We start from the raw sequence: 22,457 nt of genomic DNA on the forward strand, positions 1-22,457 counted from the left end.
TTTCAATCTCACACTGGCCTTCATTTAACGCGTTTAAAGCTTTTAGTCAAATGAGGTTATTTTTCTTAGACCATGACGTAACGTTTGTAGTATTGCAGAACGGGCCCGCATTTGTCAGCTTTACGAAAAATTTGGCGAGTTGGCAGGTACGATTTTGAGTAGGGAGGGGGGGGGAGGAGCTGAAGCTGGAAGCGAGGCGGCGGCTGATTTCGCTTACAGGAGTTTTGTTAGTCTTAACAAATGATTTATTACTATATCACATACAAATCAGCCTTGGGGGAGGGGCGGGGCAGTGGTCCCTTGGAATGGGACCTTTGCGGGCACTATAGGCCCCGCTGTCCCCTCCGGCTTCGGAGCCCCTTAGTGAATTTAAGAGGTAGCATGAGATACTTGTGAACGTGCGCAGAAATTTAAGCGTACGCTAACGTTTTTGTTTTATATTTTTCCTATTCGTCCCATAATCCGCCTCCATACGAATAAAGTTGCAACTGTTGAGATCCGATGCCAATTAATGTAACAAAATGCAAATACGAATGTGCTCGGTGAATATTTCCGGTGAACATATATGGGATGCCTCACTGGCACTTGCGAAACAATCGGCGTTGATTCTTAAATGCATTCCTTTATTACACCTGCGTAATATAGATCGGCAAAATATGACCTTTATCAAGTTATAGCTTTGGTATAGCAGCATATTACACTTGAAGACATGGCGCCATAGTGCAACTGTTCAGTTATGTTGCAATAGTCCTTGTGTGCAATTACACTCACTTTATTTGCCTGAAGTCCATTTGTTTCCCTTTATAGTTCTAAACCAAAAAAAGTTGGCACCCGATTTCTGCCTGGGGGCACTACAAGTCAGCAAATGAAGTTCTTTTGTGGTCAGTTGTCTGGTTTAATGTTGTCAGAAATGCTGCCCAACAAGAAGCTGCCACTTCGATATTTCTAGTTTAATTATTTCATTAGCTTGTTTTAGTGTGCTTTTGCAGAACACGTCTTCACAGGCTTGTTTGCATACATTGTGAAGACCAAGTACAAAGCTGTTATGGCTGCGTCAAAGTCTCACCTATGTGCTCTGAAAAAGTTCTTACACGTTCCAATAACCAGGAACGATTACTGCATTCTACGAAAAGTACGGCAATATTGATCAGGAATCCGTATGGTTTCCATATGAATCGTACTGAAAGCACACGAAACAATTAAAAGGCATATGAGCCTAATACACGGCGTACGTTCAAAGTTCTTATGCATGATTCTCAAACTGTGTTCTTTCTAAAAACATTCGTCTAGGGTTGTCAGGTCCCCTTTCATATTCCAATGATCAGCATTGCATCGACGTCTCCACGACATCAATAAAGCCTCTCACAAACAGGGAACAGACGTTTCACTTCTCAAAACAGTGTCTAAGCATATATATTGGACGCCCTACAAGCGTTCATGTTAGATAGCGATGTTATTATATGCCACGATTAAATTCCTAGGCAGGCTATTATGTACAGTCTAATCACAAAACAGACATTACACCAGACGACTAACTAAGGCAACAAGTTGGGGTAAAGCTTTAAATTTAGTCGCCTACTCCTCGGGTGCAAGACCAATGTTAATAAATAATTGTTACATTATAGATGGCAGCACTCTTCCATGCTGGCGCCAGTAATAGGCGGTTTCTCCGTAGGGTCGAATGCATTGTCTCTGTTCACACATACACCATCAAAGCATTATAGTAACAATAATTAGTAACAATAAAAAAGCAACATTCTTTGCTTTATTCAGCATTGACAGGACCGGTTGAGTGGCAGAGCGTCGACAGTGCTCCCAGTTGCTCTTAGTGGTCATGCCTTCACTGTTGGGATTAAATATTTTTCGTGCGTTTTCGCCATTGTAGCCGTGGGCTACCATGGTCGCCCGAAGGACCGCGCGAGATACGTAACAGCGGCTGAAGGAAGTGCCTCCATACACAGGCACGAGTGGTCTGCAGATTAACACACCATAGCGTTTTAAATAGCTTTTCCTAGGTAGCGTTCCTAAGGTTAAACGGTAAGGTAGAATTTAAAAAATAAAAGCTTTGGGGACCAACTATTTCCCGCGACCTATCCAAGCAAATTTGTACTGATAAACGCGTTACAGGCCGGACAAAAATATTGATGCAGAGAGGACACTAACAACTTCTTTTCATTTCACTTCTTCATGCGGGGATAGGAACGTTATTGTGTCAAAAGAAGTGGCGAAATTTAAGCACTGAGTATTGAGCATTGAAGTACCATAGGAAAGCTAAACCTCAGGTTGACATATGGACACCGCGCGAGCAGGGAGCATTTTAGCATTTTCTCAGCGTCACTCTTAGACCAGGAGTTCCACTGCCTCGCAGAATTTCAAGTGCAGTTCTCATACCGGGGGTACGAATGACGCAGCTTATAGGGGCCAGTTATAGTGGCGCCGTAAATGAGTCACAGGTTAGTAGTTTGACGAAGATGTCGAAAACACGGGGACTTCATTGCGAGAAATGTTCTTGTCTGCAGCAACGTTATAACGACATCGTATGCGCACGCGAGTGCCAGCCGCCTTTCTCCTGCGATACATTCGTGCCTCTGTATGCCAGGCACCCCGGGCCGCCGGCAAGGTTGGTGACTCACCCGTATTACAACTTAGGAAAGAGAGGTTTCCTTCTTCTGGCTTCTCTTTTCAGCAAGAAATCGTGCGCTGAACGAGACGTTTGTGCTTATGCGATAGCCGCGGGAGAAAAATGAACACGCCAGGCGGCGATTCCGTCCAAAACTTATTTGCGGCTCGCAGTCAACAACGTACACGTGTCGTTTCCTGACTCGGACGTTGCGCTTGACAAGGGTGCACAGCTGGCGTGCAACGTATCTGTGCCCGCTTGCAGCTGCGGGCGCGTCGCTCAGAACAACGTTAATTGGGCACTCGGTGATCAATGCGTGCTCTTACACCCGATAATCCTAGAAGTGGTCTTTTGTGAAACGTTTTGACATTGCGTTTATCGGGGCGGGTGTGTTTGTCAATGCAAGCAATGTATGAGTGCCTGCAATTACTTGCGTCATTCTCCTGGATCGTGTTTAGATTCTTTACTTGAAACCAAATGAATATTCGATGAACCATGTTTTGCCGATTGCAGCAACGTGCCCGGTTAGCATGCGTGCTAAACACGCACACTGCTGCTAACCACGCTAGTTAGGTTATTCTTATCAAGAGTAGCTTGCAAGTTGCTCTATTCTAATATTTCATTTACGCCAAGTATTGCCCACCTGTAGCCTAGTAAATGCTAACTCTGGAGATAACACTGGAAAGTTGGAGTGAAAATGAAGAAACACAAGTACATGCATGACTGCACATACATTCAAAACCGGAAAATATTAATGTCTCCATGATGCACGCGATAGGTAGAATAATGTTAAAACACTTCTTTGGGACCAAAAACAGTGTAAAAAGGAGTTGTAGTCACAAATTACAAAATTCGAAAGCTCTCGTACATCCAAACAAGATTGTGCGCAGGGCGCTGACCGAAACATTCATGCCATCGCACGCCAACCACTCTGGGCCTCCGACAAGGTCGACGACTCACTCATGTTATACCCTAGAAGAGAAAGAAGGTTTCTTTCTTCTAGCTTCTCATTCCAGAAAGAAATCGCGCGCTGAATTAGACGTTTGTGCTTATGCGATTGCCGCGGGAGAAAAATCAACACGCCTGGCGGCGATCCGGTGCCAAAGGTATTGGCACGTAGCAGTGATGGTGAATAATACAGCGGTAAAACTGTGAATAACGAAAATAACTTTTTAATGGGCTAACTTGTGTCCTCGAAAGCAAGTTACACAAAACAGAGTATTGGCGGCGAAGCCGGTAGGCGATCGTCGAAAATCTGATCAGCGGGTTCAAGCCCATCGGCATTTATACATCATACACGGAAGGTTCCAGAGGAATCGCTTGTTCCCGCGTGTATTCCAGAAAGTTCTACACCATTCGCGTCGCGCATACCTGCAATCAGATTACACAAGGTTCGGTGTCAACAGACAGTGCATGGAAGCATCGATAACATTCGAGAAACTTCTGGTACATGCAGGTGCGTCCTGCGCTGAACGATAGCATGTTTGACGATGAAAGTCAGTCACCCGATAAATTAATACACCTGTCAGTATATTCGGGTCGAGTCGATAACAAACATGTATCGTTTCCTGCCTCGCGCGTTGCACTTGGAACGGATGCCCTGCTTGCGTGCACCGCTTCTCCAGATGCGTGCCCGCTTGAAGAACTGTGATAGTTTTAAAGCACATACATTATATTTTGCGTATTTACCGTGAATACTTTAGGCAACTATACAGCCAAGTTACATCTATTACCATTTCATTGACCGCACCATTGAATCATCATCATTATCATCAGCCTATTTTATGTCCACTCCAGGACGAAGGCCTCTCCCAGCGATGTCCAATTACCTCTGTCCTTCGCCAAGCGATTCCAACTAGCACCCGCAAATTTCCTAATTTCGTCGCAACACCTTGTCTTCTGCCGTTCTCTACTGCGCTTCCCTTCTCTTGGTATCCATTCGGTCACCCTAATGGCCCAACGGTCATCTAATCTGCGCATTACATGACCTGCGCAGCGCTATTTTTGTCTCTTAATGTCAATTAGAATACCGTGTATACCTGCTTGCTCTCTGATACAAACCGCCCTCTTTCTGTCTCTTAAAGTTATGCCTAGCATTACTCGTTCCATCGCTCGTTACGAGGTCCTTAAGAGGAAGCTTTAGCTCGGGCCCAACTCCGACGCGGCCTATTGAAATACATGTAAAAACGCAAAAACGTTTTTCTGAGATAACCCCTGGACCGATTTCAATGAAATTTTTGCATTTGAGAGAGAAAGTTAAATTCTAGTGACTGTTGGAAGCGGAATTTTGATTTATGGCTTGAATTTCGTTAAAAAGATTTTCAAAAATTCAGAAGTTTGAAAAATATAGAAGCACGAAGTTTACAAACTAATAGCTCTGCATCAAAAACAGATATCGCGATTCTGTAAACGGCATCCATTAGACCATTCAAAGCGGACAAATTTGATGTGTCATTTTACATCTTACGTGAATTAGTTACGTTATTTACGAGGGTTTTGCCAAAGTTGTAATAACACATTGATACATTTTTTGAGGTTCATGTGTAACATATCAATTTTGTCCGCTTTAGATGTGCTATCAGCTACAATTCACAGAATTGCGATATCATTTTTTCTTGCTGGGTTACGGAGTTGTAAACTTGCTCTCTCTCTCTCCCCCTTCCCCATCTTTCATCGCCCCCATCCCTCTCCCATGTGTAGGGTAGCAAGCCGGTTACGCTAAACTGGTTAACCTCCCTGCCTTTCCTTCTCCACTTTTTCCTTCCTTCCTTCCTTCCTTGATAGTTTCGTTTTCTGAAAATTTGAGATTTTGCCAATTTTTTATAAAAGTATGACAACCTAAATCGAAAATTCGAAACCAACAGTCACTAGATTTTAAGTTTTTCTTTTAAATGCAGCAAACCTCGTCAAATTTGGTGCAGTGGCTGCCGAGAAAAACGAATTCTCCTTTTACATGTATTTAGATAGGAGCACCCGAGCTAAAGCTTCCTCTTAACTTGTTCTCAAGCTTCTTTGTCAGTCTCCAAGTCTCAGCCCCATATGTAAGTACCGGTAAAATGCACCGGTTGTGTACCTTCCTTTTCAATGATAACGGTAAGCTTCCAGTCAGGAGCTCACGAAGTACCACCGAATACATCATACGATATCCTGGTGCAGTTTGGCCATTTTTGGCCCTTGCTCCAGAAAACGCCATATATCATCAAGCTGTTGGTTTACCATCGTTGTTTGATTGATTGAAATCTTTATTATTCCGCCGAGCTAGGGTAGGGGGAGAGGACCTTACACGCAGGTAAGGGGGGGTGGGGGAGGACGAAGCAGTCCCCGCGCGTTGAGGTCAGTGAGTCTTCATGGCCTCAATATTATACTAATATTCGTATTTCACCTTCGCCCCCCCCTCCCCATTTTTTTGCGGAGTAAATAAGTTTTTTTATAGTTGTAGTGGCAAGGATATTCGCCACACTTGCCGACTTGTGGTACTTGAAGAAATCTATTAAATGACTTGGCAGCTCGCAAGCAAACTCGTGTGCATTGAAATAAAAAATCACCAATTAGGGAAGAACAAGAAACAAACACAGCCAAGAAGAAACGGAACGAGGAGGGACGACTGACGCGGTAAGAACGAATAGTTCTTGTGGAAGAATTTCCCCGTGAAGGGCGCACATAAAAATTACGCTAGCGTTGCTTGCAACGTAAGAGCGGAAGGACGGATGCGCTCACCGCCGCTGTATCGCTAGGCTTTAATTGTGCGTCTCCGACGGCATACTATGTCCTATGGGCGTTAATGTGACGATGCTGCTTTTCGGGGTTAACGAGCGAGTGTTCAGCTCCATATGGTGGTCACGTAGGTGGCGGTGATGCGCTCCATGTACCGCGTCAGGTGCCTTCCAGCGACTGTCTTATCTCGGGTAAACGTTCGGAACCAGTGCCCGGTGTTCCTGAACATTTCTTTTGGCAGCTTCGTCAGCATGGGACGGGTACCATTTAATGACTACTCATATAAATACGAAAAAATTCTTTTGTCGTTTTCTGTCCAAAGTGTTCAAACAAATCGGAAATAAACATGTTCAATGAAAAGAAAAATATCTTGCGAAACGCTTTTCAGCAATGAAGGGGACACACCAGAAAGAAAACGAAGTGGGCTTCGCCACCTACATGGCCGATCCCCAGAGTGAGTGGCGCCATTTAACTAGGGATCAAGAACAAGTACTCCGTTTGGAATTTGTACTGACAGCTCTTGTCATGTGTGAACCGCAGGCGCACATTTATTTTATTTACGGAACCTTACGGGGAGGAGTGCATATGGTGCGGCCAAACGCGGCCGCACGGGCCGTATCTTGAGAGCGATCTGCCGATGGGCACAGATTCTAGGTGCGCCGAGGGCTGATATCTGTGTGCGCTGTGTTCTCGCCGCTTAGTTCCCGTTGCAGCGAGAGGCAACACGAAAGTAAATCCGCTCGCTGCTGTTGCCGCTCTTTCTCACGCCAACGTTTCGACAGTGATTGTCTGCGGTCATCGAATGAGATGTGTTCATGTTTGCCTATGTTCGCTAGGCACCACGCTTGTTAGTTTAGTTAGTAAGCGAATGTTTACAAGTTTACACAGTTGGTGAATCTAATATCTTTACTTTGTGTAGCTGTCTAATAATTTGCTATCACAATCGATGCTTCGCCTTGAAACTGCGACTTATTTTTAGACTGTAAACAAAGCTTGTATGAGTATATGCCGATAAAACTGCGATGCTCTTTTATGGTAGTGGGTTTGGGGAACGCGAATACGGCACTAATTTTCATAGAGTCGGTGAGGGTACCGCCTTTGGAAACTACGTGACCGAGAATAGTAAGCTTGCGAGCGCCGAAGTGGCATTTCTTCAAATTGAGTTGCAGTTCTGCAGTGAAGGGGCGCGCAAGGACTTGATCGAGGCTGCTGAAGTGCAACACAAAGTCATTAGAAAAACTCACAATGCCATCTAAGTAGCACAGGCACGTGTTCCACTTCATGCCTCGAAGAATTGTGTCCATCATTCATTCGAATGTGGCAGGCACGTTGCAGAGGCCGAAAGACATGATGGTGCACTCATATAGCCCATTAGGTTTTACAAAGGCTGTCTTTTGGCGATTAGCCTCTGCCATCGGAACTTGTCAGTACCCGGAGAGCAGATCCAGCGAGGAAAAGGATTGGATTCCTTGCAGGCGGTCCAAGCATCGTGGATGCGCGGCAGAGTATAGACATGTTTGCGCTTTATTCGGTTAAGGCGGCGATGGTCGACGCAGAACCTTACGGAGCCGTCGTCATTTTTAAACGAGGGCAACAGAAGATACCCAGGGAACTGTTAGAGGGATGGATGATGCCACGCTTCAGCATGTTGTCAAGCTGTTGATCAATGATCAGGCGTTGAGGGGCCGACACACATCGCGGACGCTGGAGGAATGGAGTTTGTTGGCCGGAGTCGATACTGACACGTAGACTTGTTTATCGTTTTCGGCTGAGCGCTTTTCACTGTCTAACGAATTTTATCGCTCAGCGCGGGACGCGCCTGCATGTATCAGAACTTTCTGGAATGTTATCGAAGGTTCTATCCGCTTTATGTTGTCTGCGAACCTTGTGTAATCTGATTGCATGTATGCGCGATGCGAGTGGCGTAGGACTTTCTGGAAGACCCGCGGGCACCAGCGGTTACTCTGGAACGTTCGATGGCTCGTGTATAAAAGCCGACGCGCTTGATCGGCAAATCAGACTTTTGACGATCGCCGACTGTGTTCGCTACTGTCGCTGTCATTTGAGTGTAGCCTGCTTTTGAGGGCACAAGTTCGCCCAATGAAACGCTAATTTCGTCAATCACACTTTTGCTGCCTTCTTCACCGTCAGTAAAACGTGACAATACAGTGAACGACTGCTGACTCTCGGCCCAAGGACGGTTGGTCACTGTTAAATGAGACGCGAAAACGCTGGAGGAGCTTGATAATTTCAGTGTGCTAGGCAGATGTGAGTTCTAAATCGATGGCATGAGAGCAGACGCCCACAGTGGCATCGGTCGCGGCAGGACCAGGACGGCACATATCGGAAATGGTGCCGTATCACGAACCATGGTAGCAAGGAGAACGCACTTGGAAGATGAGGAGGTCCCCAGGTACTCGCCGCGGGGTAGGGCTAAAGGAGATATTGCGGACGTCGTCGTCATCATCATCATCATCATCATCATCATCATCATCATCATCATCAGCCTGGTTATGCCCACTGCAGGGCAAAGGCCTCTCCCATACTTCTCCAACTGCCCCGGTCATGTACTAATTGTGGCCATGTTGTCCCTGCAAACTTCTTAATCTCATCCGCCCACCTAACTTTCTGCCGCCCTCTGCTACGTTTTCCTTCCCTTGGAATCCATTCCGTAACTCTTAATGACCATCGGTTATCTTCCCTCCTCATTACGTGTCCTGCCCATGCCCATTTCTTTTTCTTGATTTCAACTAAGATATCATTAACTCGCGTTTGTTCCCTCACCCAATCACCCACGTAAAGGGCAGCAAAACCGTGACAAAATAGGACGACGGCAGACGCAAGCAGAAAGTTCCGACTGCGCGCACAAATGGCTGCTGACGTGAACACAACAGAGGAGATTGCGTCAAGGTTACACGACGCATGGCCCAGAGCGGCTGAGAAAGGCGCAATGCCGATGTCAGAGGCGGCAACAACTTGCTAAGTGGATGGCTGTCGTCAGGGTCAAAGCACTGCACTGATAACGTAAGTTTATCACGAGCGCAGTCAAGAGCTTGATTAACACATAAGAAATTCCATCGAAAAATAACGTCGTGCGAGGAACGAGATAGGACGACAAATTCGACAACATACGTAACGCTTTGAACGACGACCCGGGCTGTTCCTGATACCAAAGGCTAAATGCGATGCGAGGTCGCCGTACGCAGAGACAGACAGGTTAGTGTAGGGGTCACATAGTTCAAATTGCGGCAAAGATTTTCACTGATAATAGCAACGGCGGCTCCGGTGTCCACAAGTGCGTGAATGGCGACGCCGTCTGCGGACACTTCAATTTCTCTTGCAGGAAAGAAAAATGAGGTCTTTATAGGTTCGACGAAAACGCAATTCTTGCCTTTGGAACTGCGACTGTTAGTTTTCCTCTCGGCCTGGGCAGCGCCGATGAACCATTGCAGAAATTGATCGACAACGTGAGGAAGACGACCGGCGTGAGTCGAAGTACGGGTAGTGACTGGAAGATGAGTCTGGAATAAAGTTTAGACGAATCATGACGTGCAAGTCCAACAGGCATGCAGCTTGAGGCGCTCCCACTGTGAGGAAAACAGAAGCTGCGACGGCGGCAGAATCGTGCTACGTGGCTCGGGCGACCACATGAATAGCCTATTGGTCAATTATCAAGTGCTCGCCAAGGGTTGGCGACAGGGGCTTCAGCGGCCGAGTAAGGGACGGGAATCGGACTGAAGTTGCCACCGGCACATGGAAGGTGCCGCTGGTCCGGTAGGCGTCAGGAGCCGGAGGAGCTCCTGACGCCTACCGGTCGAGCGACTGCGTTAGCTTAAGTCAAGAGTCCAGGAATTGGCTGCTGAGGATGGGCAGGTGGCAGCGCCTTGGCAACTTGCGTTTGAATTACGTGAAGAAGCGAAGGAGCAATAGAGTCAAAGTCTCGGATGAGCTCGTAGAAAGAGAGAGTGGACGTGTGACTTCCTGGCGGTTGAACTGCTTTATCTGGAGCTTTAAAGCGGTAATGTCGGCGGTGTTGCGGTATAAATCCGAGAGAGATATCCGCTGTGTCCTGCTGAGCATTACATGTGTTAAGGAACTATGCTTGCGCAGGTTGTCGTACTGGTGGCCGAGCTTATCTGCCTCAGCAACCATCTGGGGACTTTTGGCGACGAGCATCTGGAATGCATGGTCATCGATGCCTTTCATTACGTGTTTTATCTTGCCTGCTTCGTTCATAGATGAGTTCATGTGCTTGCAGAGCGAGAACACGTCTTAACTGTAACTTGTAAAGTTGTCGTCCTTGCGTTGAGCTCGAGCACCCAACCGTTGCTCAGCACGAAGCCGGCCAACGGCGGGACGACCGAAGACCTTTGTCAAAGTTGTCGTGAAATTCGACTGGCTGGTAACACCGGATTCATGATTTCGGAACCATAGGTTCGCCACGTCCATCAAGTAAAAGATCACATTAGCAAGCTTGGCGCGGCCGTCCCATTTATTATAGGCGCTTACGCGGTCATATTCGGTGAGCCTGTCCTCCAGGTCGTGGTTGTCTGTGACACTAAATTTAGCAGTATCGCGACGCTGGATGACGAAAGGGTAGACAATGGCTGTGGGTACGGGAGCAGCAGCCTGTGACGGTCCCAGATCCCTCACTGCATGAACTTATGGTAGCGTACCGCGGTGAAGTTCCAGGGTGTTGAAACTCAGCGCCTCCAGTCCATGCAATGGAATGTGTGTGCCTAGCGCCACTTGACACAGCTTGGCAGCGGTAGGCTTAAATAATCCAGTCGGAGATATATGTAGCTGTAAATCTTCGGGGTATACTGGCACGTACCCATTCTGGGGGATCGCCCAAGAATTGGGTAGGTCGAACTAATGTCAATAAGAGTGCACTTTTATTTCACTGGCTTGGTTAGAATCGATAAAGATTGATGAGCCTGCATGATTTTGTAAATATGAAAATTCTACCAGGAGCATATAAATAAAACAACTCAAATTCAAATTGTTTGAAAGATAAAGTTTCCTAGCAATGTCGTATTCAGAGCTTAAACCTCGGTGATCTTAAAAGAAAATCTTGGATGGCAGCACTAACCTTCCCGTCGCTGCGCCGACGTTTAGTGGCACCGAAAAATAGTTCATTCTGAACAGTTAAATCTAATTCAAGAAGGTGGAGTGGTGTTTGTAGGGTTCGTTTTTGTAAAGTAATAAATAGACAAGAAATTCAAAAAGGTATATATTCTATGGTGTCATCTTCACTACAAATATGGCGAAGCGAGTGAAGGCGAGAAATCGCTTCTTGCCATCTTCTATTTTCACCGGCACCGTTACCAGTGCCTTCAGTACAACACACACACACACACAAACGCGCGCGCACGCACACGCACGCACGTACAATAACGAGAGAGAAGGGAAGCCGAGGTGCTGGATATTTGTTAATCGTCACCATATAAAGCCAATAAACAATGAAGTCAAGGAAAACATTCGCGAAATTAGCTTTGGTTGAAGTTGAAATGTAGAAAATAATGAAAAGGGAAACGAAAGTGGTCGAAGGTATAACTTGACGCCGGTGGGACTCCAACCCACAACCTCACCATTACACGCTCAATTGGTAGTACATTTTGGTAGTGCTCTTGGTATTTCAACATATTATAGTAAATGCACGCTGCCATGCAAAGTATATTCTGGTAGGGCCCAGCATGAACTATTTTATATGAAGAACCTTCAATGTGGCCCTAACACAATTGTTATTTTCCAAAGCTTGTCTCCTTGTGTCTCGCTAAATATAGAAGGTGAAATAATATTTTATCCCATATCCAGTACCAACTCAATAAAATGTATGCCCCCTGTTTGTCACTTCTGAGTGCCAAAAGTTTAAAAAAGATGATAACTGAATACTTCAGGCACTGTCTAAAACACATAATAAAAGAAGTGCTGCATGATCCAATGCGTTACGTGGTGGTAGCGCGTCGCGCGAATTCGACAGGAAGTCTCCATTGTATACCATCAAGCCGAACTGAACTGCGAGAATAAATGAAGGATCAGGCGTAACAAATAAAATGCTCGAAGTACAATTTGGCACAGTGCCGACTGATAAACATTTTGAATCACTAAAGGTTAATGTCTGATATGAAGTCGCCAGTCATACATTTAGGAGAGTAATTTGGTTCTCGTTGTATTCCTGCGCGGTAGTTCAATATCTAACGTCCATACCACAAGGAGCTACGTTGCAGTTGATTTTCGGCATCTTCCATCTTCATCAGAAACAGTGCGAGGCTCGCTCGACGTTAAGATATGGTGGCTATCGTGGTCAATCAGCCCATACCAGATTGCAGAGCTGACGCTCGAAGTGGCTGGCAAAGCATGAAAGACGGCCGACGTTGGCCGATGCGGAAAAACCGTCGCAAAGTTGTTCCTTGTAGTTGTACATTAAGGTAAAAGCAATTTCGTTAAAAATCGAAACGAGATGCCCAACAGGTACTTAAGATAAAATAATCATCGTCATCTATGTTTGAAGGCCACTATGTTGCTGAAATAAAACACCAGGTAGAAAAACGAAGAAGACCTCATATTTCACAATAGTGAATTAATGAGCTTTGGTGCGATTCAGTCGTCTCAAGGGTGTTGATATCACCTTTCTGTACCACCCGCTTCATTCCAGCTTCACAATACACGAAGTACTAATTCGTGACTTCGAACTACTCTTTCACACGCACAATGGCACTCGCCGCACTTCCGCGCACAGCGAGCAGCACAAAGTGCCGCTTGCAAGCTTGTCTTTTAAATTTGTGCATACATACCTTGTGGGATGATGAACAACGTCTTGCCTTGCCACAACGTCTGCAGGAGCACGAAACAGAGAACAACCGCACAAAACGCACTCAAAACGAACGCGACCACGAGCTCCCACGCCATGGCGCCGCACAATTTGCACTAATGAAGCAACGGGCTCATAGTTTTTTGCCGTTGTTAGAAAGTAAGCGTTTTTTCGACCAACTTTTTTCACGAGATCTCTGCAAGGGCTCCACCGTCCTAGGCCAGCGTTCAACACTGTGTCCTATGATACTGGCAACAATGAAATAATATGTAGAAGGAAGGTTCGCACGCAGGATTCGTTGCTCGCATTTGTTATCATTTGAGGACTAAACGCGTTGTTTTTCTTTCGATGGCATTTTAATGGAAATATTTACTCGGTGTCCTGGGAACTAATATGGGCTGTTGTGTTTCGATTGCGTTTTAATAAAAATATTTAGTCCTGCAGCGGCATTCTCGGGCCATTTTGGCCCTTAGTAACTTTCTAGTATATTTTTTTAGTCCAGGGAACGCACTACCATAATGTTTCACAAGTGTTACCTTTGGATATAAACATTCCAGTCATTTGGGTAGATTCTAGGAGATGTTGGTTTGTTGGGATGGTGGTATGCTAGTAAGGCAATTAGGAATATGAATGATGAAAACTGAATACAACAGAGGTCCAGGAATCGATCCTTGGTGTGCAGCTTGCGTTTATTTTTTACTGAACATAATAGAAACGCAGCAGCAGCAAGCACAAGTTACATTGAACAAAGTAAGTTGAGCTGCCTCGTGTAACACTCCATACACCAAATCACTTCCTAGGTGCTTTTCTTTGTTATTGAATCTCTTGAAGCATATTTAGGGTTCAGTTTTGAACGGGACCCTGTAAATGGTCGCTCAGAGCTCTACGGCTTATATCCGTGAAAGACAAATCTGAGCTCCCGAGTTGTACCCGTGCTTGAATAGTTTGAGCAATGCCCGTGCTTCATCTGTTCCTTGGCGAAGTGCTCCAACTCGGCTTTGCCTTCTTCGGTCAGGAGCGAGTAGACAGGGTTGTTAGGCAAAAATAAACCTGCGAATTTCAGGGTTATGACATTACATCTTCGCGTAGGCGATCAAATGCTTGTTTTCATGCCTTATTGAGATTCGACTCTCGAATAATCGCGGTGCTTCGTCAACAGGTTTACTGAGTCCGCGGCACATGGCAAGCGGAGTTGGACGTCCTAGCACCTATGCTAGCACTTCTGAAATCTAAAAACGAGATACAAACGTAAGCGAAGTAAGATTGTAGGCTTAGTGTTAACATGTCTCCTTAAATTCGGTTGCGTCATTGATACGAGGGAGATGTCAGCTCTAAAAAATGCATAACATATACAGATTTTGAGCTTGTGAATAATTTTCTCCATTTTAGCGGTTTTGGTGTCTGCCTGGGTGCTTCAGGCTTCTGGAGCAGGCTGGGAAGCAGGCTTCTGAACGTGGCAAACTGAAAGGATTATTGGCGGAAAATAAATTGGGGGGGGGGGGGGGTTAAAAAGCACTGACGTTGTATGGTGCTTAACTGAATAAAAATTAGAAGTTGAAAATAACGTTTATACTCATTATGACGATATATGTATTAAATTTCATAAAGCTGAGAGTATTGAATTCCTTTTAAGCATTGCTTTATGACAAGGTGGGCTCTTATTTTTCGCATCATTTCCTCATTGTACAAGTGAATTTTGCACGTCGCTAATGCCCTTGTGCTCATCTTGGGACATTCACGATGTTGTCTTTGCCACTGGTTTCAACAGCCTCAAAAACTAAAGCCATCTTTTGAAGGAAACGTGCTTTTAAAATAATTACTGAGAATCCACGATTTTTATGCTAAATGGTGAGTGGGCAAACGCCGTAAAAACGACGCAAATTATATTCTTTGCTTAGCTTGTACTGCTTTACGAAGGGTGCAAGCTTCGCTGAAAGCGTACTGATATTGAGCTTTCTTCGTCTGACAAAGCTATCATAAAGTGTTTTATATGCGCCATCTCAGTTGAAGCAGTTCAGGCAATCCTTAGACAGAGGCTACTGAACTGTTTTTTTGCGCACATAAATAATTCCGTGTGTTTTCCATATCATTCGCACGGAATTCAATTTTACATGGCTTACATAAGGAGAAAACACATATCACACTTTACTACACTGAGCGCATAGTAACATTTCAGCGAAGCCCACTGTTTTAGTGACGCGGCCATACCAAGAAGTCCGACACTTATTCTTGTGTACGATAAGCGAAGATATAGTGAGCCATCCACACTTCAAGTCTGGCCCAAACCATGGTCTCCTCGAGATCTGGCGGCGCACGCCGACAGCGTGTCCCATTCTTGGAGGTCACGCGCTAAGCATAGAATAGCATAGGTCTAAGCACAGTACTATATTCGCTTGCACCTCTGTGAACCAGTGCTCTGCGAGGCACGAGTAGTTTATAAATTGCGCAGCTCGATTTAAGGTGCGAGCACAACGCGACGCCCGAAAATAATACGGAGGTATACAGATGCGGTGCAGGTGTTATGTTTGGTGCTTCTAATATGGCGCCGTCCGCATTCGTTTGTGAGGTCCCGAAACGCAGCTGTACGATCTGCTTCTGAGGCATAAATACACCCCGCGTTTCGTAGACACAGCAGACGCACGCGAGTGCTGCATTTAAACGAGGCTTACGCCCGTGGACTGCGTCTTCCGCTGCGCTGCGGCGTGGTACCTGCATGTCTGCATCAAACTTTCACCATCAGTAGGCAGGGTGCAGAAAATTACTAACCAGCCCTACACCTTTCCTGCACCTTTTGGAACGAGTGGCGTTGCTTAGAGGGTGCTGTTGCTGCACCGCTGAAACGAGTGGCAAGGGGTAGCACCTCGTGAACTGGTTCAGCTGCTGCATGCGAATGGAACACACCTCGAGTTTTCTACATAAAAGACCGAATTGAAATTTGGTGCCAACGTGTCTATGAGAGCTGTAAGTATATTCTTAGCCAGCCCTGAAATGATGGGCAGCACATAGATTTGCCTAAATTTCGTCCTTCTGGTTTCGAACGGCTTTGTGACTCCGTGATTGATTGCTTTAAGCAAAGTGTATTGCGTTATAAATGCAACAATTCGCGACGAATATGCGCATGTGGGGCGAGACTGACTGTCTTGCTCTGTTTAGAAATATACGATTGCTTGGAAACTTAGAAAGATGGAAATCGTTAACAAATAGAGTGGCATGAACGTTTTAAGAGGCGAATGCAAATGTTAGACAAATGTGTGTATACTAACCATCATTCCCAAGATGTCTAAATGATCGCAGCGTTGGAGGGCCCTGGAGTAATTTTTGTAGGAAACTCTGTAGGGCGCAATAACTTACGCGATAGGTCGTCCATGCTTGCACTGGTGGCTTCCACACGCACCAGCTCGCACGACAGCGGCACGAGAGAGGTTGATTTCACGATGTTGATAAGGTAGTTCCTTAGGTACGTTGGGTCGTGAGTGTCGGGAAAGTCGGGCGCAACATTCTTCAGCACCTGTTGATGAGAATTTTAAAGCGTTCGAATCGAACAGTTAAATTCTTGTACGGATATTCGAGGAAAATTACCCTAATATATCGACTCAAATACTGGATATTTCTCCATGCCTCCCCCTAATAAAACAGAGAAGTACCATTTTAGAGATGCAAGCATGCTGACATCAAATATAGAAAGAAAAATTAATAGCGAGAGTGAGATAAAAGTAAACGAAACGCGGCACCTATTTTCAACTGAGGCAACAAATCTAAAGACAGCCTAAGAAGGGAACATGCTTGAATACATGACTGCAAGTTGTAGAGCAAAAACAGCTTTGCAATCCACATTTGAATCCGATTTTTCTGCGCAGTGGTAATGCTTTCTGCGCACCGTTTGTCAGAATGCCTGTCCGGGCCCGTTTGAGATGGATGAGCCATCCTAAGTTCCCTTGCAAATATTTTCCCTGTAGGCTATATACCGTGGCTCGTATCTGAAATGTTCATCTGCACTAGCGCCGGCTTATCACAAAGAAATAAAGATATTTTGAATTCGGCACCAGGTTAATATTCCGCACATTCAATAAAAATGGAATATTCGAAATGTCGGATATAAGATCTTCACATCGAATACTGAAAATAACAAGGCAGAACGCGTACTTCGGGGATGATTATCTCCCTTCAATTGAAGTGGTGGTACACGTGTAATTTAGTGCCCGCATATTCGCTATCGGTAGATACCTTAGGGAATATCTTTACGTTATGTGATTGTTCAGTGTCGGTGGTATGTTCGGGCACCAAACTCAGTGACCCAAGCTTTCTATCAAGACAGCAACCAGCGTCGAGTTGTCTATGCTGGCACATACTCAGTGGCGGAGGAAGGAAGAAAGGAAGGAAAAAGTGGAGAAGGAAAGGCCTCAGTGGCGAATGTTGTCTGCTCAGCAAGGCAGCTCCAACACATACCTATACTGGCCCAGCCTAGTGGACGATTTGGGTCACTGTTAATAGCGGCGTAAACAGGCTAAACACAATGGTGCTCACGTAGGTTAAGAATGCTAATCGCGTTCAGGATGCGTTAATTCAAAGAACGTGTGCCAATGAAAAATTCCAGGTCTCCTTATTTTGTGAAAGCAGTCACTGTTGGTCGAATCGAATGAGAGCACAGTTCCCTTAACGGCACACTTATGCTGAGCTAGCGCATTTTAGAAAACCGTCAGTTAATGACGGCTGTCTCGCAAGGAAGGAAGCCTGGCTGGAATAGCTGGCGAGTTTTCGCTAAAGAATTATCAATAGCAGTGCAGTCCACTTAGCAATTGAGTGCTCTTTATTTGGCACGCGGAGAAGGCAAAAAAAGGCTCGTAAAAATGTGGTTGAGGTCAATTCTTTAAGTTTTTCTTCAGGCGACTTCAGGCTTCATTTCTATTCATCACGCTTTCATCGACGAAGCGTTTTACCCGTTTTTAAAAGTAAATATTTTCAACATTACTCCAGCAGGATTCCAATGGACAATATTGATAAGGGGATCCTTAGTTTAAGAGGATAAGCATGAGGAGAGAAGACAGAAAGAAAGAGAACAAAATACAGATAGGTTAGCCACTGTAAGAATCCGCTTCCTGTCATGCGCAGGGGAAAGACGGTAAAGAGAGTGCAAAATGTAGAGAGACGAGATGCGAAAAACTGTCACATAGATGTGACACAGCGCGCAACAACCGTTAAGATTTATCATTGCTAACAGATGAGCGAATTAACATGAGCATATATTAACATTGAATTTTGCTCTTGTGATGTAGTTAATAAATACATGTACGCTCATGTAGCTTGCTTCAGCTGCCGCGTTGATCAGACGGGGTGCAGATTGCTGAGACACCATGGAAGTTAATTACAAGGCGCTGATTAGTTTACAGACTAGAGGTATAATCAATGGTGTTGTATACTGTAGTAGCAATGCGTGTATCGCAAACAATGCGTTCTGATGCTGAGTGTGATAACGTATATACGTTGTACTGGGTCCTCTTTTGCGTGTCTTCCCAACACGAGTTTCATTCTCACTTCCTCCCGAATGCGTAATGATGGCTTTGCTCAAAAAATTTAAATAGTTATCACACTCGTGCTTATTTGCACGTGTAGAATGCTATGGAAGCTTAATTATCTGTTGTTTTCAGTCAGGTAAGACATGTACACATGCCTAAACGAAAATAACTGTAATCCACCATCACACGGTGACAAACACGCTTGTCGCGCTCTCACTTATAATTAGAAGATGCGAAACCATCGGACTGAATTGTGTTGACGCTGCTAATCTTGTAACGAAACCTGTTCAAATGAAGAGTGGAGTTGGAGTGTCACTCCAGGAATGCACAGATCGTGCCGAACCTCACAAGGATAACTGCACGATAGGACCTTCCGCGGTCGAAGACGTCGGTCATGCAAGTACTCACGTCGGTGTATTTCTTCCATCGCTCCGAATTCATCATTGCTTTGGAAAGCTGTAGCGGTCCAGGATGAGGATTAAATACGATCAGGCACTCCCCGCCTGGAGCCGTAAGGCGCTCGACGTTTCTCAGCGCTGCACATTTGTCGTGTATCCAATGAAACGTCAGGAAGGAATAGACGCGATCGAACTGCCCTTCAGTTTCGATGAACTGTGACACCTCGTCGTCGGCCGTAATGTCCAGCATGCGGTGCTCGATCTTCGGGTCGCCGTGTTCTCGCCTAGCGTAGTCGATCATGGAGTGCGAGTTGTCCACCGCCACCAGTCTTCTCATTGATGGCGGGCATAGCGGGAGCAGGTAGTTACGCGTGAAGTTACCCGGGCCGCAACCGATGTCCAGATACTGCTCGTCGCATTTGCCGTCTTCTTTCGGGTTGGAGAATAACGATGCCTGCCAGCTTCTCAGAAGCTGTCCCGTGGACTCCCGGTTGTGAATCCTGACCTGGTCGTAGATCTCGGGCATCTCTTTTTCGAGGAACGCCGACGGCGAAACGCTGGGCTGTTGAGGCGGACGCTCCATGACAAGGTGGCTGAGAATTCACTTGCGCATTGGGTCCGGCCTGCGTTTCAAAGGTACGAGGCTGACGCTCTTTACAATATATAAATATATAGTAGAATATCTAATGCTGAATAAATAAATAAATAAATAAATAAATAAATAAATAAATAAATAAATAACGTAATTTGAGTAAGGAATAGCCACGTTACTTTTACTTCTTTCGATGCACCGAAGTTTTGCTGTCAATCTTGTCAAACTGTTAAGGTTTTTTTCGTTCTCGTTGCCATCTGGTTGGTGGGGTTTTCCACATGTAGTGAAGTGCCTCACATTTTCTGCTATCGCCGATTGCAGTGCACAGAGGGGGCTGTGGGCTCTTGCCAAGTTGTTCTTGGGGGCGGCTTTTACCCACATCCTCATTCATTCTTTAGATGGAAATAATATTGTATTGCATTGCACTGTATTTTAATATCAGACGGTTATGCTACACTATGTGGAACAAGAAGCCCTACACAGGGATTTTACGTGCCATATCTAGGATGTGTGAAGCATGGAAATAAGCGAAGGTTTGTGAGGTTACAATTTCCACCTCTCTCTCTCTCTCACTATATATATATATATATATGCGGTGCGCATAATACATTCTAGTATAGGCAAATTTATCTTTGGTCGTTGCTCACCGACATCACTGACGTTTCACTACGTATATATTTACACAAAATGCGAACGAATGCTGCTATATACCTAAACGCGCCTTGCGTGCCTTACCTGGATTTAGTTATGCCTTTAACAACCTCGATATTCCAAACTTCTCCGAAGCGCGCTACAGCAGCGTGCCTGCTGTAGCGGCACGCTGCAGCAACCAACCAAAGCCCTGAGTGTAGCACTGGGACTGAAAAAGGCTATACTCTCAATCAGTGGCCTATATTTTCAATACAATAGAAGCTCGTGATGCACGAGTTACTCACCTGCGTGTAATGGGTTGACTTCCGACAATTCGGCGTTAACAGTGCAGCTTATATAGGCAAAGATTTAGAAGGAGCGTCAGCAACTGCATCTGTGTCACTGACATGTCAGCGATATTGTAACGGAGAAACGTTTATCCGACTCCAGACTTGTTTTTTATCAGATGTGCCTTTGTTTTACCCTTGCTTCGAAAAAACAAACAATGACCTGATGCCCGTCATTGCACTATCTTTATAGCACGCCTTCAGGTAATCTTTACACCATAATTATTTGAGAGGAATGATGGCGCTTGTACTTCCCTGATAAGATATAAGGTATTTGCCACACACACACACACACACACACACACGCACACACACACACACGCGCGCACACACACACACACACACACGCACACGCACACGCACACGCACACGCGCACGCGCACGCGCACACGCACACGCACACGCACACGCACACGCACACACACACACAATTGACATCGCCGCTGTTATTGATACGAAAGCGTAAAATGGCCCATTGAACGAAAAACCCGGCATCTGTAGCAGCAATGGGGCACCTAAATTCCCATTAACTGCGACGCCACGTCACGTGCACCCCTCGGCGGAGCACAGCAGGCGAGAGGGTAAACCTGCTACTACGCTGGCGTGCCAGGTGTTGACGGAGGACATCGCCGCGACGCCGCGTCACCGTCGCTCTCGCTAGCATTTGTTATCCGCGCGTTCCTTGTCCGCCCAAGCTCTCGCCTGCGTTCTAACTTCGCCTCGCTAATCGCTGTAAAAATTAATGTCTAAAAATGGAATGAAGTGCAAGGAAAAAACATTGGTGGTAGGGCTGTGTAGCGCTGTGTGTGTGCCTACGTGTCTTCTTTTGTCCCGTCTCTTAATCGCGCTACCGTACTCCCCTTGTGGGTGGTAGGGAGTTTCGAACCTTCAACCCCACGCTGAAAAGCTGAGTGCCTTACCCACTGGACTAAGCCAGCGCCTCCAAGCAAGCCTGTGCACTCTGCTTTACGACATCATGCTACTTCAGTTTCAGTTTCAGTTTATTATTCTTTAAATGCAATGAATGTGTAAGAGACAATATACAGACGATGGTCCCAAAGTCAGACTTTAACGGGGCCCTCGGTTAATAATAACAATGGAGAGATGTATTAAAGAAGAGCAAGCTAGCTAAAAGAAACAAACACAATCGCGAAAATACAACATAGAAAAATTAAATTAACGAAAACAAGTTGTCTGTATACAAGCCTATAGCACATAAAAAGACCTGTCACTACGTACAAATGGCAAATGCAGTGTAATGAACGGCGTAAACTTTGTTATACATATAAATATGCTTAAGAGCATGACTAAATGTATGAAACGGTGAAGATTTATTGCGGATGGTTAAACCAATGCACAGTTTTATAACAGCGAATGATGATGTTATTTTTCATAGTTAGAATGAACCATAGGCAGTAGAAAATTGGAGTTCCGTATTACCTGGTATTCCAAACCTGGTATTATAGTTATTGGTGAGGGACCTGGAATTAATGATTTGGTATGAATGCTCTTTAGTAAGTAATTTATAAAACATAATTATTAGATGATAGTTGAACAAGTTCGTTACGACAAGGATGCTATTTCCACGAAGTAATAGAGTAGCACTCGTGAAAAACCTACTGTTAGTGATGATGCGTATTGCTTGTTTTTGTAAGTGCTGAATAGACGATATATGACAGTGATATGTGTTTCCCCAGGAAACAATGCCGCAATTAATGTGACTTTGAATGAAGGCGAAGTATAATGCTAATGATGCGCCTTTGGAGAAATATACTCTTGATTTGATTAATGCTCTAATACCGAAGGTACACGTTAGCTTAATGAAGGCA

At 45.3% G+C, this 22,457-nt stretch overlaps 1 protein-coding gene across 3 annotated transcripts in view; it reads right to left on the minus strand.

The window, feature by feature from the left end:
- The window catches only part of LOC126531189 (juvenile hormone acid O-methyltransferase-like), a 49,977-nt gene that overhangs the window by 20,293 nt on the left and 7,227 nt on the right, over window positions 1-22,457 (minus strand). The window contains exons 2-4 of one of the 3 annotated variants that reach the window (XM_055071017.1): window positions 19,070-19,682; window positions 16,500-16,656; window positions 13,805-14,198 (exon numbers count right to left, since the gene is read on the minus strand). In XM_055071017.1, coding sequence (XP_054926992.1) covers window positions 14,032-14,198; window positions 16,500-16,656; window positions 19,070-19,642 — 897 coding nt within the window. In that variant the 5' untranslated portion in view covers window positions 19,643-19,682 and the 3' untranslated portion in view covers window positions 13,805-14,031. Of the gene's footprint in view, window positions 1-2,633; window positions 2,769-13,804; window positions 14,199-16,499; window positions 16,657-19,069; window positions 19,683-22,457 lie in introns of those variants that run through there. The other 2 variants (XM_055071018.2, XM_050178616.3) reach the window with 2 other exon arrangements.

The sequence above is a fragment of the Dermacentor andersoni genome, chromosome 5, assembly GCF_023375885.2.
Source record: "Dermacentor andersoni chromosome 5, qqDerAnde1_hic_scaffold, whole genome shotgun sequence".
Lineage (NCBI taxonomy): Eukaryota > Metazoa > Arthropoda > Arachnida > Ixodida > Ixodidae > Dermacentor > Dermacentor andersoni.